The sequence below is a fragment of the Cokeromyces recurvatus genome, assembly GCF_025118155.1.
Source record: "Cokeromyces recurvatus strain NRRL 2243 chromosome Unknown BX663scaffold_49, whole genome shotgun sequence".
NCBI classification, from domain to species: domain Eukaryota; kingdom Fungi; phylum Mucoromycota; class Mucoromycetes; order Mucorales; family Mucoraceae; genus Cokeromyces; species Cokeromyces recurvatus.
This window is the reverse complement of record NW_026251435.1, coordinates 5,400-23,678: the sequence shown is the minus strand read 5'-3', so window position 1 is coordinate 23,678 and position 18,279 is coordinate 5,400. Positions and strand designations below refer to the sequence as shown.

General features: G+C 30.8%; 7 protein-coding genes across 7 annotated transcripts; 2 read left to right on the top strand and 5 right to left on the bottom strand.

Moving 5' to 3' along the window:
- Positions 1-95: 95 nt before the first annotated feature.
- Positions 96-3,738, bottom strand: BX663DRAFT_556366 (chitin synthase-domain-containing protein; the record flags this gene model as incomplete). Its single annotated transcript, XM_051531710.1, has 3 exons — positions 96-1,777; positions 1,883-3,004; positions 3,201-3,738. The coding sequence occupies 3 exons, from the start codon at positions 3,736-3,738 to the stop codon at positions 96-98; spliced, it is 3,342 nt and encodes a 1,113-aa protein (XP_051377795.1).
- Positions 3,739-4,896: 1,158 nt separating this feature from the next.
- On the bottom strand, positions 4,897-7,306 carry BX663DRAFT_444289 (Mechanosensitive ion channel-domain-containing protein; the record flags this gene model as incomplete). Its single annotated transcript, XM_051523619.1, has 4 exons — positions 4,897-6,359; positions 6,429-6,491; positions 6,547-6,652; positions 6,728-7,306. 4 exons carry the CDS (start codon positions 7,304-7,306, stop codon positions 4,897-4,899), a joined length of 2,211 nt encoding a protein of 736 aa, XP_051377794.1.
- Positions 7,307-8,046: 740 nt separating this feature from the next.
- Positions 8,047-8,545, bottom strand: BX663DRAFT_526953 (uncharacterized protein). Its single transcript, XM_051529972.1, has 2 exons — positions 8,229-8,545; positions 8,047-8,136 (listed from the first exon to the last, which is right to left on the bottom strand). Exon 1 carries the CDS (start codon positions 8,481-8,483, stop codon positions 8,313-8,315), a length of 171 nt encoding a protein of 56 aa, XP_051377793.1. The 5' UTR covers positions 8,484-8,545; the 3' UTR covers positions 8,047-8,136; positions 8,229-8,312.
- A 1,225-nt stretch (positions 8,546-9,770) lies between these two features.
- Positions 9,771-11,206, top strand: BX663DRAFT_490537 (uncharacterized protein; the record flags this gene model as incomplete). Its single annotated transcript, XM_051524959.1, has 3 exons — positions 9,771-10,146; positions 10,220-10,731; positions 11,147-11,206. The coding sequence occupies 3 exons, from the start codon at positions 9,771-9,773 to the stop codon at positions 11,204-11,206; spliced, it is 948 nt and encodes a 315-aa protein (XP_051377792.1).
- Positions 11,207-11,865: 659 nt separating this feature from the next.
- On the bottom strand, positions 11,866-13,206 carry BX663DRAFT_556362 (uncharacterized protein; the record flags this gene model as incomplete). The annotated part of the gene is made up of 3 exons (XM_051531709.1): positions 11,866-12,064; positions 12,139-12,695; positions 12,820-13,206. The coding sequence occupies 3 exons, from the start codon at positions 13,204-13,206 to the stop codon at positions 11,866-11,868; spliced, it is 1,143 nt and encodes a 380-aa protein (XP_051377791.1).
- Positions 13,207-15,179: 1,973 nt separating this feature from the next.
- On the top strand, positions 15,180-16,353 carry BX663DRAFT_278225 (proteasome subunit beta type-7). The gene is made up of 6 exons (XM_051521977.1): positions 15,180-15,299; positions 15,351-15,432; positions 15,490-15,584; positions 15,650-15,793; positions 15,853-16,027; positions 16,088-16,353. Exons 1-6 carry the CDS (start codon positions 15,244-15,246, stop codon positions 16,343-16,345), a joined length of 810 nt encoding a protein of 269 aa, XP_051377790.1. The 5' UTR covers positions 15,180-15,243; the 3' UTR covers positions 16,346-16,353.
- On the bottom strand, positions 16,338-17,428 carry BX663DRAFT_526939 (SRR1-domain-containing protein). The gene is made up of 5 exons (XM_051529971.1): positions 17,218-17,428; positions 17,120-17,160; positions 16,914-17,044; positions 16,615-16,862; positions 16,338-16,557 (listed from the first exon to the last, which is right to left on the bottom strand). Exons 1-5 carry the CDS (start codon positions 17,364-17,366, stop codon positions 16,362-16,364), a joined length of 765 nt encoding a protein of 254 aa, XP_051377789.1. The 5' UTR covers positions 17,367-17,428; the 3' UTR covers positions 16,338-16,361.
- Between the last annotated feature and the right edge of the window lie 851 nt (positions 17,429-18,279).

Genomic DNA, 18,279 nt, shown 5'->3' with positions numbered 1-18,279 from the left:
TTATTATTATTTTAAAAGTATAAGCATATATACTAAAGATACATAAATAACGGAAAATAATATAAATAAATAATGAAATGAAAAGAAGAAATATATTAAAAGCCATTAAAAGAATTTTGATTAGGAGGTAAATTGTTAGGTCTCATATTAGGATATCGACCCTGAGGATTAGGACCGATATGAGTATACTGTTGAGGTATTGATGGAGGTTGTTGATGATGCGGTGATCCATAGTTTTGTTGTGGACCCCAAGGGCCTGGAGCAGTGGGAGTAGGTTGTAACGGTATAGTGCTTCTAGGTATAGGTGATGATTGTGGTGCCATAGATTGAGGTCTATAGGTTGGATAATATCCAGATCCAGCCTTTGCAGGTGCCTCTTTAGATGGATCAAAATAATGGGCTGGAGTAGCAGTCTGTGACATGTCTGTTTGATATGACATGTTAGAAATTGAATCATCGTCATCTCCCAATAATCTTTTTGATTCATCTTCTTCCGATGGTACCATCGCATGCATTAGATGATTAGGACCCATCTCTCTCATCTGTCTCTCCTTGCGCTCTCTTCTCTTGTTAGCTCTCAACCGTTTACGTTCGTAATCCTCCCATCTCTTCAATGGCACCTTTGAAGGATCAAAGACACCATCTTTCTTTGAATGATCTTCTTTCGTCTCGCCTTCTACTTTACGTGTTTCACCCCATGAGAAATCATCAAAATGCCAAAAGGCATAAACGGGTAACACGAAATTCCAAATAGGTAAAGCAAATAAATAAACAATCATCCACATCAAATAGACCCATTTTCGTGTGGTAATCAAGATTAAGAAAGCAGGTGAAAACAGAACGATGATCAATAAAATTAATGGCAAGGCGGAACTAAGACTAGTGATGGATGATTTAGCCATAGAGACGATCAAGACGACAGTCAAGACAATAGCGACAGGCAACGTGAGAGTACCGACCAAATCCATCATGACCACAAATTGCATCGAGAAACAGAATGTACCACAAAGATTACGAACCAACACAAGCTCAAACAAGTTATGAATGGTTGAATTGATCCAACGACGACGCTGTGAGAGCAAGACTTTAAATTCATCAGGTACGATAGTCTTACAGATAGCCTGAGGGGTAAAGACCATTTTACGGAAAGGGAAATTACGAAGCATGAGTGTAGTTAAGAAACGATCTTCACCAAGTAACAATAAATTTTTTTGATGAAGGGTATCAATGGTATTTGAAGAATATTCTTGTACAATCTCAGGCTTTGTAATGATTGGAACCCAATCACCGTCACCTTTACGAGCCTTAAGACGATACATACAGAAACAACCTGGTAAGCAAGTGACACCACCAAAGACGGCTTCAAAGCCTTTTGCTAAATGATGAGAGATAAAATATTCATAGACTTGAATAGCTGTAACCCATGAATCTCGTTTGTTGGCAATCTTTGTTTCTCCACATAAGCCCATGATTAAATTGTCATTTACCATACAATTGACTAATAATCGCATTGAGGTTGGATAGACCTTAGTATCTGCGTCAACCATGAGTACAAGTTCAAAGTAGTCAGGAGTGACACCCATGAGGTATTGAATTTTTCTAAACAAATCATAATCCAAGGGCGTCATACGATCATTATATGTCACTCTACTGAAGAAGTTCATTAAGATAAGTTGTGAATCTCGTTTACCACGATTGCCAGGCTTGGGTTTTCCTTGTTCATCAGGATTGCCACACTTGACAACTAGAATCATTGGCACTTTATGACCTTTACAAACTATTAAAAAAAATATATATGTAAATATTCATTATCTTGTATCTATTTCCACTACCACCACCATTACTACTCCTTTCCCTTTTCAATAAAAAAAAAATAACTTACTATAATGACCGGCGTATACTTTGGCACAGTTAAATTGTTTAGCACCCACAGCTACAGCAATATAAGGCATCGGTTCAGGTTCCTTCATACTTGGGTTACTATCATCGAAATTAATTAAAGATAAACACATGTCTGGGGTTGAAACAGTTTCACCATGACCTGTAATGATACCGTCAGCAATTAAGAATAATAATTTACGATCATCAGGATAATCAGTAACAGATAAGGACTCAACAGTAGCTCTAATACCCTCCGTATTTTCCGAATAACAAGTAATCAACAAAACAGTATAGAGATCATTTCCAACTTCAACCATACGTTTATTACTTATTATACCTGAATCCGCTTTTTGCATCATACCAATCTCTGACATTTCCATTGTTTGATTTTTCAATACAGTACCCATAGCAGAGCTAGGTGAAGCAGAAGGTGTACGAGATAATTTTCGAGAAAGAAACCAAGAAAAGATGAGAGCCATCAAGAAACGGGCCAAGACGATAGCTAAAACAACAGCTAAAGAACAAGCAAGGATAATAGAGGACACGAAGCAACCTGTAGTTGACTTGTCGATATGCCCAGCTCGATATTTCTGAACAAGGCAATGAATAGAGGCCTGAAACTCTCGTCTTCTATAAAACATTTTTGTACCATCACGTCCACCTTCGGCGAATGAATTATTGAGTAATCCACGAATGATATGATCAAGATCGTCCGATTCTATAGGATTAGGATATTGTTTCATATAAGGTTCCATATTAAGCACATTTCCGTCAATCACAATATAGTAGGATAATTCTGGAGTAGCGAATTGAGTCCAATCAAAGCCTACTTGTCGACTGGTATTGACCAAGCCATAAGTACCTTGAAGATTAGAAATGGAAGTATCACCATAAAGACAGCTACCTTGTACCATATTAGATGAACAGGGATTCAGAGTCACTGCAGCAAAAGTGGCTGTCTTTTCATTGCCAGGATTGATACATTCGGGGATATTCATACCATGTGTAAAATAATTTGTAATATCTGTGCCAGGAACAGCAGCTAACTTATAAAAATCAAGGCCACCTGTAGGTTTTGCTTCCGAAATATTGAATTGCCATCCTAAAATACCCAATAAATTTGCTACAAGAATATAAAATAATATAAAATATAAAATAATATAAGACAATATAAAATATAATAAAATGATAATAAAAGTAATAATAAAAATATTAAAAATAATAAAAATAATAAAAAAAAAGATAGGAGAAAAAAAAAAAAGAAAAAAAAAGAGTTAAAAATATATAGACTATTGCAAGAAAAAAAAAATTAGACTTACGAGAATTGACTGTATCGTTATAAGAAGCGTAATTTTGTTGGTTATTTGCTTGATCTGGTGGACATAAAACAGAGTTGAGCCCAATTGTAATAAAAGCTACAAAACCACCCATACACGCAATAATAAAACATAATGTAATTTTTTCTCTCCAGGCTTGCTGCATACCTGCATCACCCATCTTGAAAGCTTTTAACATAGGCGGTAATGCCCAAAAAGTGACGATACGAGAAAACAGGACCCAGGGATCAAATAAACTTTGACTCGTTTGTGGTTTACCAGTCAAAAGAGGAGGTGGTTCTTGATAACGATCAGGACGAATCAGTGTACGACCTCGTTGAATATTATGACTGGCATTTGCTATAGAATTTGCACCAGGTGCAATACGACGAGTAGGTGCTCTTCCTAAAGTTGTTGGACGACGTCCAATTGATGTTGGTCCATTATTATAATAAAAGTTGTTGTCAGAAGGCGGCTGGTAACCATATTCATTACCAGTATGTCCACTGCCGCCTCCTGGTGGATAATTTACAGGTGACATTTGATATAATAAGGAATGACAAAAGTTAAGTTATTTAAAAAAAAAAAAAAAAAAAAAAAAAAAAAAAGGAAAAAAAAGGAAAAAATAAAAAAAAAAGTTAATAAAAAAAAAAGCCAAGAAGTACGAGGAGGAGCTGAAATAGAACTAAAAAAGCCCGAGAATTGAATGAAATAAGAATAAGGGGGGGAGGAGGAGGAGAGAGAAAGACTATTTATAAATTTTATATATGACAGTATAAACTCATGCGCTGCTAAATTGTAAATTAACTTATATTTCCTAAAATGGTAATTTTGTATTCCTATTACAAAATCAAAGATCCCTTTGTTTTTTTTCTTCTTCTTCTTCTTCTTCACCCTATCTACTCTTTTTAACAAATACGTAAAGGCCAAAGGGGAAAGGGAAAATTTGATTCATAATGAATTGTGTTTAATATAGATGTATATGCATATAATATCCGCTTTATGTTTCTCCTATATTCATTATTAACATAATAAATTGTGTAACATTAAGAACACTAAAATATAACTCCGCTTCTAGTGCCTTTTTTATTATTTTTTTATTTTATTTTTTTGTGTATAACGAATGAAATCTAGAATATGATGCTGATGCTGATGCTGATCAAAATACCCATTTTTTTTTTTGGAATGAGAGAATAATGAAAGCGCGACTGAATGAAAAGATATGTTATTAAAATTATACTCCCGGTAAGGATTTTCAGGTACAATAGTAACAGATCAAGATTTTCTCTTCTTTTACTAAACAGGCGGTTATTATTGGTGGTTCTATTTTCTTTTATTCCTTCTCTCCTAGATATATCAGTTAATTCAACTACTTGATATATAATAAAGAAAGTGTAATAAGCAACAAATACAATTGTCTTTGATAGAAGCTCAAATAGACTATATTAATTTTAATAAAATTAAGAAACAAAAATTGCGGACATTGTAAATGTTGTATTTAACAATTTTTTTTTTTTTTTTTTTTTATAAAATCGGATATATTAAAAAAAAAAAAAAACTGTATTAATAAAACTTAAATAAATTACATATAATTCAATATTTATATACACATATGTATATACATATATATATATATATATATTTTTTGTTTCCGCAAATACATTGAGATGGATTAAATTATTATAAAAACTAATTTTTACTACCATCCACCATCACCAGTAGAAGATGCTGACCCGCTATGATCAACATTATATCGTCCACGTTGAATCCTTTCTTTTTTAATAGCTTCTAAAGCTGCTGCTTCTCGAGGATCTGAGGGCGTAGAAAGTTGCGTTGTATCAAATGATTGAGAAGACACTTCAAGTTGTGAAGCATGTCCATATGACTGATTATTAAATATCGAAGGCCCATTTGGTGTTGTGTGAGTGATCTTTTGAGTAGGTAATTCGTATCGAATATTCAAGTCATTCAAAATATCTTTCAAGGCTAACATAAATCGAGTTTTTCTCTTGAATCGTTTACCCAGTTCTTGCCAGTTACCCTTATGAGGTAGCCAAATGTTTAAGATGAGTTGGTTTACGTCAATAATGTCTTGAACACGTACATCTAATCCAGCTCCAAAGTCACGATGCTGTGTCAATACCCAAGCACTTAGTCGATCGTGCAATTCATAGAACTGTTCTGTAGTTGTACGAAAATCTACATTAATCTTGATAGTCTCACCCATATTGCCTGATCGTCTTACGTTTGTAATAAGCTTTGTCATTAACACGGTTGTAGGTGCGTATATGGTTTGACCATCACCACTAATAAAAGTTGTACCCATGATACCCATATTATGAACAAGTAAATATTGACCATCGATTAAGACATAATCACCAGTATCATAAGGATGAGTGACAAATAAAAATAGGATACTTTCAAATGTGTTCTTAGCAGTATTACCAAAAACAAATGTCATGGCTAACAAAAGAGAACCTAAAGGAACAAGGGAATGCCATACTTCAACATTAAAGATTGCGAAAGAGGTTAAGAGTAAGGCAATCAAGGATACAATTAATAACATAAAGTCAATCTTGCCCAATACTTGACTTGTATCTCGCATAGAAATAGCAATATCTTTACGCTCCCTATAAATATGGAGGACAGTATCTCGAAACTCACGTCGAGTAATATCACCATTCCCATCACGGTCAAAGATATCAAATGCTATTTTAGCTTCTTGTGCTGTCTTGAAGTAAGGTTCAAAATCTGAAATTAGCAAACATCGACGTGCTTCTTGTTCATCTGATGGAACCCCCTGTGGATAAGCAAGTGATATATAAAGTTTTTTAGCATTTTTTCTTGCGTAATCATCAGAATTAATATCTAGCTCTTCTCGACGTCGTACAGCCCTTGGATGATCATTAATAACTGCCTTTTTTAAATTCTTTTTGAATGAATATAGTAAATCGGCTGAACCACTACGCGAACCGTTCTGATTGTTTATTGTAAAATCGTTTGTTAAAACACTTGAACTTTGTCCTGATGTAACTTCTATTGTTTCGTTAGTAGGCTGTTGATTATTAAGTGTAGGTCGATTATTCTTTCTGTTTCTTAATTTTGTTTGGGCTGCAGAAAAACGAGTATTTCGATATTCTACCTTTCCAAGAATATCCAATACTATATAATCATTTTTTTTTATAAGAAAAAAGGGAACTTTTTTTTTATTTTTTTTTTTATTTTTTTTACCTTTGATAGCTTTTTTATTATTTTTTATACGGTCTTCAAAAGCAAATCTATGGAAACGGTTGGCTATTAAATAAAGCATTAGATTGATGTACTGTCGATTTTACTTTATTTTTATTACCAATGACTTGAATAATTGTTTTTTGAACCAGCAAAAAAACGGAGGCCACAAATAAGCATGCAAATATACGCCAAATTGTAGTAGTATAAAATTGTTTAAGCACAGCCTATACACATATAATCAGAATACTGTCATTTTTTTTTGTTTTTTTGTTTTTTTGTCAATAAAATGAAATTCTTACTTGATAAGGAATATCAATTAGGAAAGCCCAACTTCCCCAATTCCAAGCCAAGATAATCACCAAACCAATGTATAATTTTAAGGATTGATAATACTCCAAGTATGACTTTACACGTTCAGATCTACCGCCTCTAAAAAACTTGGTCCATTTTGATACAAGATGAGGCACAGCATCAATCATGAATGTTGTGATCCAAGTAATATGCCACATAAATGCTGCCCAATACATCCAAACTTGAACATTATCACGGACATTTGTATAATTTGGATCTTCCAAGTCTGCTAATGTAGGTCTTGGAAAATAGATATAAATACATACACCAATCGTAATAAAAACACTTGAACCAATAGCAGCAATTACAACTCGCTTTATAAAAGGTGACAAGTAATGCCAAAAGCAATATTTATCGTAGACTGCTTTTAGACGTCGATAAGTGTTACTTCGTTTCGTATTTTTTTCATCAGCATCTCCTTTTTCATCCATATCCACATCGTTCCAGTTGAAATCATGGTCTTTATCATCATCTATATCACCTTCAGTATCTTCCAGTTTTGTATCTAATACAAAATCATCTTTCATTATTATATCTTCTGTTAGCCCGAGTGAATTATCCAGCTTATCATTCTCTTTATTATCAATAATTAAAGGACGTTCTTCGTAAACTTCCTGTCGTTGACCATTATCCCAATGTTCCACCTGCATTTTTAAAGGTGATGATTTATATACAGAATAGGGTAATGTCTCTGCCACAACATTATTATTATTATTATTATTATTATTTTGCTGTGTTGATGGGATATCTTTATTGTTTATTTCAATTGATGTAAAATGCTTATCTGATGATTGATTGTTACTGTACTGCTTTAAACCTAAAAAAAAAAAAAGGAAAAGTTAAAGACCACTCAAATTATTAACTTTATTTTATTTTCTTTAGAAAAAAAAAGAACATACTATTTTCTGGATAATCTTCGACATTCTTATTTCCTGAAGGATTCATGAATTTTAGTTCTACTTTTTATAAAATTCGATATAGAAGGAATTAAAAAAAAAATATATAAAATATGTATATTTATATATAAAACAGTGAATTAATGTAAGTTGAACTTTTGATCTTCGTTTCACCAGAATTTCTATTTTTTCTATACTAATCGGACTGGGTCCGTGATAGGTGTTTCATTGTAAATAAATGGCTTCGTATCTTATTGGCCTTATTTTTTTTTTTTTGGTTGATGAAAATGAAGCCGAAAAAACGTGATACATGTTGCTACCTGAGCTGTGTTTTATTTTATTTTTTTTATTTTATTTTATTTTATTTTATTTTATTTTATTTTATTTTATTTTTAAAAAAATATGACAATAAATGGTATGCCTCATAGAAGATATTTTTGGAAGTAGGTTTATATTCTTGAGTAAGACAGGCATACAAGATATAAGAAAAAAAAAGATACGAGTAAACCTTAAAGATGAGGATTATATAATTATATTGATACATATTTACCAGGGACAGGCATGTATCACCTCTTTAACCTTTTATTCATGAATAGAATAAGATAGACAATGGTATTATCGTAATTACTGGATAAGTCTAAAAATAATACGGTAGTCTAAACTCCGATAACAACAGAAAGTTGTTTCTATCAAACAATTTCTGAATCTTTAAAATTTTGATGTAGTTTATCCAATAAACTTTATTTCTTTTTATTTGAAGTTTGTAGTAGTAATATACTACCAAATAATGTGAGTGCTTGTTATGCATTCTAAATTTCTATTGGATAAATCATCCTACTTTTGAACATCTTTTACAAAAAAATTTTTTTTATCAGCTTTGATTTCTACAGTTTTTTTTTTTTTTTTTTTTTTTTTTTTTTTTTTTTTTTTTTTTTTTTTTTTTGTATTCAATAGTGTGTACGATTTAATTCTGAGTTTTATTCCTTCAAATTTTTGGCAATGAGCATGCAGCGACGAAATAAATGCGCAATATTGCCCGAGCCAGTTATAGAGAGGAAAGAGGACTAAAACCTTCCTAAAGGACAAGAAAGGATAGCAACTTGGAAAATAAATCTTAATCAGTTTCCCCCCGCTGCGAAATAAAATCACTATTACAATTAAATGTATAAAACTTTCAACTATTTGGACACTACGAAGAAGAGTGCTTGGAATTTACGTGATGCTTTTGATGCTTTTAAAAAAAACTAATCCAAATTTGACTATAGAGCAACAGTTGACAAAATTCCATGAACAATTAAAGAAAGAAGCCAACAATGTAGTGGAGTCATGACTTACAAACTGGAGATCCTTTTGCAAGCAAGCAAAATCAGCTGAAGCGTTGCCAGCCAGTACCTCTAATCAAACTATCAATGTTGACATGAAAAGATCGAGGAATCACGGATTTTCTTTTGGAAACATCAACAACTATTATGATAATAACAGTAAAAAGAGGGAGTTAGAGAATCATGAATTCGAAAACCCTCCTACCAAGAAATACAATAGGTAAACGAGGAAATCATTAATATATTAGTCATATTTCTTATTAATCAATTTTTGATAACAGTGCAATTCCCTCTGACCCTCAGACTTCTTTAATCGATGAAAGCAATTGCCTCTCAGTGTCATCTCCTGCAGAAAGCCAACCATCCCCTCTTACTGAAGTCCCCACGCATACTATTGAAAGTAATTCTCTCTCTGAGCCTCCTGCATTTGATTGTGTCACCAACCAACCTACTATAAACAGTCAAGACGATTTTTTGGGTGTGCTGGAAATTGTCCCTTAATGATGATTCTTTGCACGAGTACAGTTTGGAACTGCTTGTTGTGGTTTAGGTAAGTTAAATAATTAAAATAGAGTAAAAGAAATAAATAATAAGACAGACAGAAGAAGTACGTTAAGACTTGTCAATAAGTTTTATTAAGAATAAAGTTCAATTATAATTCTAGTACAAGTTATTATTATTATTATGTGTATAGACAGAATTATTGTACAAGTGCACTATATGTTCTATTATGGCTATTTATCTTATTGGATTAAGTTATAAATCTTAGAACCATGACACGGTTGGGAACTATACAATGTGGAAATAAGATAAAATGCCGAGACTTTTACTCTCCTGAACTATATAATTTGCTTATATATACTCCATCTACAAGCGTCAATCCTGTCTCAAATAATGTTGGAATATTTGACCCTATATTCGACGAGACCTCTGATAAGTCGTTAATGTCAAAAAAGTTAGACCAAATTACCTATGAAGACAAACAAGACCCTCAAGTATTCATGGTGACCTCTGTCCTTGAAATCTTCTTGAAGTCAATATTTGTCGGCATTTGTGTCACTGATCAAGAATCTAACTACTCCCACTATGTCATTTGGCCTTTACTGGATACTGTTGTTGCCACTGTTGACGAGCTGAAGTTTCATTGTGGTAAATATCGTTTAGTATCTGTTGACAAAGAATTTTCCCAGAAAAAACATCCGCAACAATCAGCATTATAAAGCTGATGGCTGTATTTCGGCTCTCATTGATGATGTTCGCATCGAGTTGGTGCTTCTGGAGGTGTCTGGTGCGTTTAAACTTGACGATGAAAGCAGATTTATTAAGGATCATGTTAAAGCTGGATATGGATTAATTGCAATACTCACCGAAAGTGCCTACACTTACAAATTTGCTTCATTTGATGTATTCACTACTATTCGTATCTTCTTCTTACATGCAAAGAAAAACAAGTTGCGATTCTGGAGTTTTGAGACGCTTGCCCCTGGTCTTTACGTGCTGAACTTGCTAAATAGTGTGGTTATTCCTGACAACTATACTTCTTGTGAGCTACCAGTGGAGTCCCTTTGTATTAAATTGTGGAATTTGCGAACCATGATTCAGCAAACAATGACGGCCATCGCTAACTTGAGAGAATCTCACATTGTTAACCAAAGAGCCTATAATCGTTCGCACAGACAGTTCCCTGACTTGATGCCTACTTTGCTTACTGCTAGTTTGAAAATCAATCCCAAGGTAAAGCTTGATGTGGACTACATACCTGCTGATGATGAACTAGCCATCAACAGCTTGCTTTTCTGAGCCCCTTGTCCTTCTTTTAAATGCAATTTCACTTTTAAGGCTAACCCATTGTTTCTTCTCTTTTAATACCATTTTCATTTTTACGATTATCCATAAAAAACCTTTTTTTGAAAAATATGTGTGCTTTTTTTTTTTTCTTTTTTTTTAATTTGTAATTTCTTGCACTCATTTTATGTATTTTCTAAATTTTTGAACAAAAAACCTTGTGTTTGTCTAAAGTAAGCCATAGAAGAAAACTATCATTAGAATTAAAAAAAGAAAAAAAAATAACTAGGATTCAAAACTCGTTCAATAGATATTTAAATTACTATAACTGTAATATAAATAAACACTACTGAACTTTGTTTAGATATACTTGAATCCTTTGTTATTTATTTATTATCGTCAAGAATTTGCTGCGATTGTATAAGCTATTTCGTTGTTGTTCATAAGTTAATAGTTCATATTCTGCCTTTTGTTACTACCTTTTAAAAATAAAATAAAATATAAATAACTTGAACCTTTTGATGCTCATTGATAACAACAATGGTAAATAGGTCAAAAAGGTGGTGAGGCAAATATAGCAGATATTAAAGTAAGAAACAGTAGATTTTATATCATTATTATGAACAAAATATTGAATGTGGAGAAGGCCCTTAAAGGGAAATTGCATGCCATTTAATATATGTAAACAAGAAATAGAAATCTTTCTTTTTAACAAAGCATATAACTGCAAATAGGAAATTTATTAATATGCATGTTGATTCAATAATCAGAAACCAACTCAAGAAAAGAAATAGTATCCCCGAGTTAGATGAGGTTTAGTCTGCCTATATCTTTTTCATTATTGATATTATAAAACAGATGTATTGTAGCCTAAATGTATACAAATAGACGATGTAATGAATTAACAAAAATATGAATATACATTGTTTAATATCTTTGCTTATATATACTTCTTTCATTTTATCATTAAACAAAATAAATTGGAGTTCTTACAAAGATAAAGTGTATCAATATATTAAACATATTATAAAGCAGAAACTACTATTATGAAAAACGAGAAGAAAGCGTATTTTTTTATTTTTTTTAGTTGTTTATTAAATGGCGGGGAAGGTTGATTATAACATTGATGCCATCAAAATGATTTAACATAATTGCAATTGGAGAATGAATTCGCATTATAGGAACAATCGACATTGCTGTTGAAGGTTCGAATTCATTACTCCATACTTCCATGTTGTTTTGTTGATAAGAATAAAAATTGTGCCTTGTTTTCTTAAACCATCTAAATGAAATAAAATAAAATAAAATAAATAATGAAAACAGTGTTCAAAAACCAAAAAAAAATAATATTTTTACCTAACAAATGCGTAGATGTTTGAAACAGTCACCAAACTACCACTATCATCGAGAGTTTCAACATGATGGCAAAAGAAATAAATGATTTGAGCAGGCCTTAAGCAAGGTTCCTGCTCAATAGTGCCCATATTAGGATTCACATCACAATAGATACGAGCATAAGATCCTCGGTGTTTTCGAGAGAGATCACCCCCCGCGGACCGGTACTTGTTAGCAAAGATTTGAATGGAAGAGAACTTCCAAGCTTTCCTACTAACATAGGACCCACCTTCGACTCTATTGGTTTCAACTGAAATATCAGATTCACCAATATAAGTCCAGCCATCATATACCTGATTATAGTAGGCAACGAGGCATCCGAGGACTTCGTCATCTAATGCTATTTCTTGCTCCACTCTAATACTGTTAAGGACACTAGATGGAAGCAATTCGTGACCGAACAACTTACCATCCTCACCATCTTCTTTTTCTAGGAATAATTCAAGATCAAAATGATTTGAACTATTTGACTCACCACCTTCTCTCTTTTTTTTTATCAACATCGTTGTTATCTTCAACTATTACAGTATCACAAAACAAATGCTTCAATTTTTTTTCATCTTCAAAATACATAGGAATTGCATTAAAGTAATCCTCTTGATGGATATTATATAAAATTTTTCTTATTATTGTTAATTCGACGCATCCCTTGTTGTTGGTATTATAGCCTTTTAAATCGGAATTGTAGCGTTCGAAATTAAATAACCAATGTGACATGGCAGGCCCATAATCCAATAATCCCTCTTTAATATGCAAATGATTATGCATATTAATAGTTAATAAAGAATTATCACCATACACCATGCCAAATTGATTAAGAAATTTCTTCAGCAATTCATGGACTGTTTCTACCTCTTCCAGAGTAATACTTGTACTAGTAAGGTAACGGCAAGCTTCAGAAAACAGCATCCAATGGGCGTAGAACTGTGGCTTCAACCTCATGGAAAGCAAAAAGGCAGATGTCACCACGGACCAATCCTTCCACTCTGCAGCTTTTAAATAGCTAACCTCATTGATAATTAACAACATCTTTCTAGTGATATTAATTAATTAATTAGTTGATTATTTTTTTCTTAAAAAAAAATTATACCCTCTTACTTTACTATAAGTCTTTATTCGTTTTCTCGATTATTTTAGAATAAAATTGCTACCTTTAATTTGTTAAATATAAATTGAAGTATGCAAAGCAAAGAATGAAAATTGTTCAAATGTAAATTATAATAAAAGAAATAAGCGAGAATATTAAAGTTAGCAGCAGTAGTAGTATAATTACACGACAATCATATAATTTTTACCAGAAGACTATTTAAAAAAAAAAAAACAAATTTCGAAGAAAGAGTATTAGTAATACATTTAATAAAAATAACAAAATTTACGCGAAATTGACGTCGCTATTTGAAAAAAATGTTTTATTTTATGTAGTGATTTGTTGACTTTTTTCCTAAAATAGTAGAAGACTCGAGTAAACAAAAACTCGCTTTGTCTTAAAGAACTAGTAATTATCAAAAGTCATTGATGCCGTACTGATTTTAGACTAGTGGTAGTCATGGAATACACTCTTGTGAATTTTATGTAAGATCATATAGTATAATATAATAGCTGTAATATTATGAAGAAAAAAAAACTTATGAATGTTGCTGTTATAAATGAAGCTTGTGCACCTACATTTTAAGACCTGAATTAGGAAGAAAAAAAATAAGCACTATTCATAAATATGTGTAAAGTTGAAGAGTTCATTTTTATATTCCTCAATGAAATATGATATATTTTCAAATGTAAGGCTTACTAATTGTTCTTCTATACAAGAATACAATCTGTTTCATTAGTATATACACAGAATTATCATATAAATGCATTCTATATCTTATTATGACTGTTTATCTAATTAAATCTTACGACCATAATAGGAAGTGAATTATCGCAAATCCTCATTACTAGACGAATTAGAACCTACATCCCTTTTTTAACAATCACAACGTAATGAATCAATAAATCAACTTTATAATCCTTGTTCTTTAAAAAAAAAAATTAAGATACATTATCTTGAGATACTTTCACCAACTTACAATAAATATATATATTTTTATATAAAAGAGAGAAAGTAATAGAAGCAAATGGTACTGATCAGTAAATAATATCCACAAAGTATTATTTATTGCAAACAATCATTACTTTACAAGTTTGATAATAATCATAGTATTTTAAATTAACTAATTGGAACAATTTTTTTTTGAGGAAAGAAGCTTAATTACGAGTACTTTTGAAAAGATATACTCTTGATGAGATTGAGCAATTCAGTCGAAGATTTCCAATAATTTTGGAGACTTTTTACAGAGTAAGATTGTCTATGGAAAAAAGAAAAAACCAAATCACCAATTAATCTAGAAATTGATATTATACATGGCAATTATATGGTCCTGCTTACTTTTATTCAGAAGCAAAAGTCATCCTTGAAAAGCGTAAAAATGATAGCATCAGCTTCTTAATGGAAGGGAGAGAATGCGCTTTTTTCTTTGAAAATATTTTACACTGTAGACTATGAATAAAATATATAACACTATCAATATTGTTTAAAAACTGTTTTGATACTTAATTTCAAAGGAAGTTCTGTTTTTTTTTAAAAAAAAAAAAAAAAAAAAAAAAAAAACAGCAACAATGGCAGAATATATAATTACATGTCATTTTATAATCTTTAAAGTGATGTTGGTTCTACCAAAAATGTTCAAATGCATAAGGCTAGAATTGGGATATTAAGTGGGCATTTTGTTGGTTTAATCAGTGGTGTTTTAGATTACTTAAATACAAACAATATGAAGAATAATGGAAAAAAAAAAAGTTAATTATATAGCATCCTTATCAACATCTTTAGTAAGAGATGGGTCATTTTAAGGACTACATTGTAAGATGGTTACCAATCTTAAGAAAATAAATTTTATTCGTCCAAAAAAATTTAATTTCACCCGAAAATGAGACTGTATTACGCGTCTAATAAACTGACGCATTTTACCTTTTTTTTATTTTTTTATTTTTTTTAATCAAGATATAACTTATTTTTTAAAAGACAACATGGTTAATAAAGTACAATTAAGGAAGGGCGGCTTTAACTTTGATAATTATACAAGGTAATTCTGAAACATTTAAAACAAAACATCATTTTAATTTTTAATGTATAGAAATAAAGCACTTGAAGCAAGTGGTGCTAAACCTCCCAAAGCAACCAGTACAGGAACTACAATTGTTGGTGTTATATTCAAGGTAACATGGATATTGTTTGAACGATGAACATAATAATGAATCTATCCTTTTATCCAGGATGGTGTCTGTTTAGGTGCTGATACAAGAGCAACAGAAGGTCCTATTGTGGCAGATAAGAACTGTGAAAAGATTCATTACATTGCTCCAAACATGTAAAGATAATTAATTATTCATTTTTTTTTATCGAAAATTTAATTCATTAATATTTGATTTTTAGTTATTGTTGTGGTGCTGGTACAGCTGCAGATACTGAATTTACAACTAATTTGATTAGTTCTCAAATTGAATTACATAGCTTATCAACTGGTAGAAAACCTCGTGTTATTACAGCTATGACATTATTAAAGCAAATGCTTTTCAAGTAAGATTATTGAGTGCATAAAATAAATAGTAATACTCATATGAATTATTTTTTAATAGGTATCAAGGACATATTGGTGCTGCACTTGTATTAGGTGGATTTGATGTCACTGGACCACAATTATATACAGTTTATCCTCATGGAAGTACGGATAAATTGCCTTATGTCACTATGGGTTCAGGTTCATTGGCAGCAATGAGTGTATTTGAAAGTAAATGGAAGCCTGATATGACTGTAAGTAAGAAGACGTAAAATTATATATATTTAATTATTCATATTCTATTTCAATTTTAGCGTGAAGAGGCTATTGAGATTGTTAAGACAGCAATTGAAGCAGGTATTTTCAATGATCTTGGATCTGGTTCAAATGTTGATGTATGTGTAATTACAAAAGACAAAACTGAATACCTCCGTAACTATGCTCGTCCTAATGAACGTGAGGTTAAAGAACAAAGTTACCGTTATCCTAGAGGTACTACAGCTGTATTGAAAACTTCTATTGAAAAGCTTGTTTCAGTTTCCAATGGTGATTTAATGGATATGTCATTATAAGAAAATAAATAATACTTTATTCTAATTGTGTTGGTACATTTAACCAAAATTGAGAATCTAATCTAGAAACATTCTCCTTTGGAAAAGTCTGAATGGATAAATCGTTAAATATTTGATTATTATCAAATTCTTTAGGAAATAATATGCAGTTAACAATGTCAATAGCAGGAATAAGATATGGACATTCCTTTATGAGTTCTTTTTCCAGTTGGCTAAATGGCAAAATAAAAATAAATGATTCAATCAAATTTCCCATTATTGAAACTTACCTGCCAACATACATATCAAATCGATTACCGATAATAGAAACATTAGGTAATTGTTCTGCATTCCAGTTAGCACTTAGAGTATTACTATATAAACCTTTTCCACAATGAGGCATATAAAATAAAGTTGCTCTCGTAACTGATCTTTTTCCAAATTCATTTTCTTTAATGATTTCCAAATTATGAAGTTGACATAATTCTTTATCTAATTCTGTCATGACAGGATCATATATAAATATTTTGCCTGGAATCTATTACGAGATTATTATAACTATACATCTATTATTCTATTTATAATTTACTTTTAATATGTCTCTTAATAATAAAGCAAGAACAAATTGATATTGGGCATTCTTCGACTTTTGCATAGAGCCAATACCATAGCAAACGATATCATAAGGGTTAATAGGAATTAAATATTTATCAAATATGACTAAAGAAAAAAAAGTAATAATAATAATATTAAGTGTGAATCTAAATAGTACATTGTGTCTATATAAATATATACCAAGTAAATCTTTATAAAATCGACTATTCAAAAGGGTCTCTCTAAAATTAATTTGTATAAATGTGTTTTCTATTGTATTTTTAATTTGCAAAATTTACTTGCGCTGATTTAAGACTAAAGTAATGTCATCTATATTCCATTCATCTGAATCATTAAATTTATATTTATTATTCTTTCTATTCTTCTTTTTATTGTTTAATGTTTTGTATTTAAATCGCTCTACTTTTATAAATCCATCATCATCCATTTGGTCCAACTAAAGAAAAAATTAAATAAAAAAAAAAAAAGATTTTTTTTTCTTTATAAAATGTCTAAAAAGCGGTTTTTTAATAAAGCAGAAAAATATTTATAAATTTGTATATTATCTGTATTTATTCTATCTTTATTAACTTAAGATCTAGTTTCAACTATGCTATTTGCTTTCTTTGGATTTCTCTTCATTTTCTTTATTTATTTTTAATAAATTTGAATGTTTTGAACATAACTAGTAATTTACCTTTTGATTTATCATCATTCCAAGTGTGAACACTATATTCCAAAGTAGACGAACCTACCACAGTCATATTCAATATCATATGCATTTTATATATAAATGAATAGCCTTTAAATTTACCTATCTTTTCTGTATATTGTCGATATCCTTGTTTTCCTTTTGAAGATTTCTCATTTGATGGAACATCAAAAATTCTTACTGTTAACCCTTCAATAGATTGTTGTTTCGACATTTTATTTGTGCTAAATAATCAAAAAAAAAAATAAAAAAAAAATACCCGTCCATCAGAAGGTAATTTTGAAAATAATGATAGTCACGTTGTTAAACTTTCCTCTAAAAAAAAAGTATTTAAACTTTAAAATTTTTTATTTTTATTTTTTTTTGTTTTTGTTTTCTTTATTAAAACAATAACGAGACTCTTTAACTAATTGTATCTAACGTAGAATGGTACTTTTAGTCACTCAGTACTCGGATATTAACTATGTTTCATCAGACAACGAAGCATGATTACATGACTGAATGTTCTGTTCACGGATGAAATTCCATTTAATAATTAGTATTATTTTTAATACAAAAGCTTTGTATTCGCTTTAAAATAATACAAATCGTATAATTCAAATCAATGTTTTCTATTTGTATAATTTAATTTAAACTTGAAAATATAATC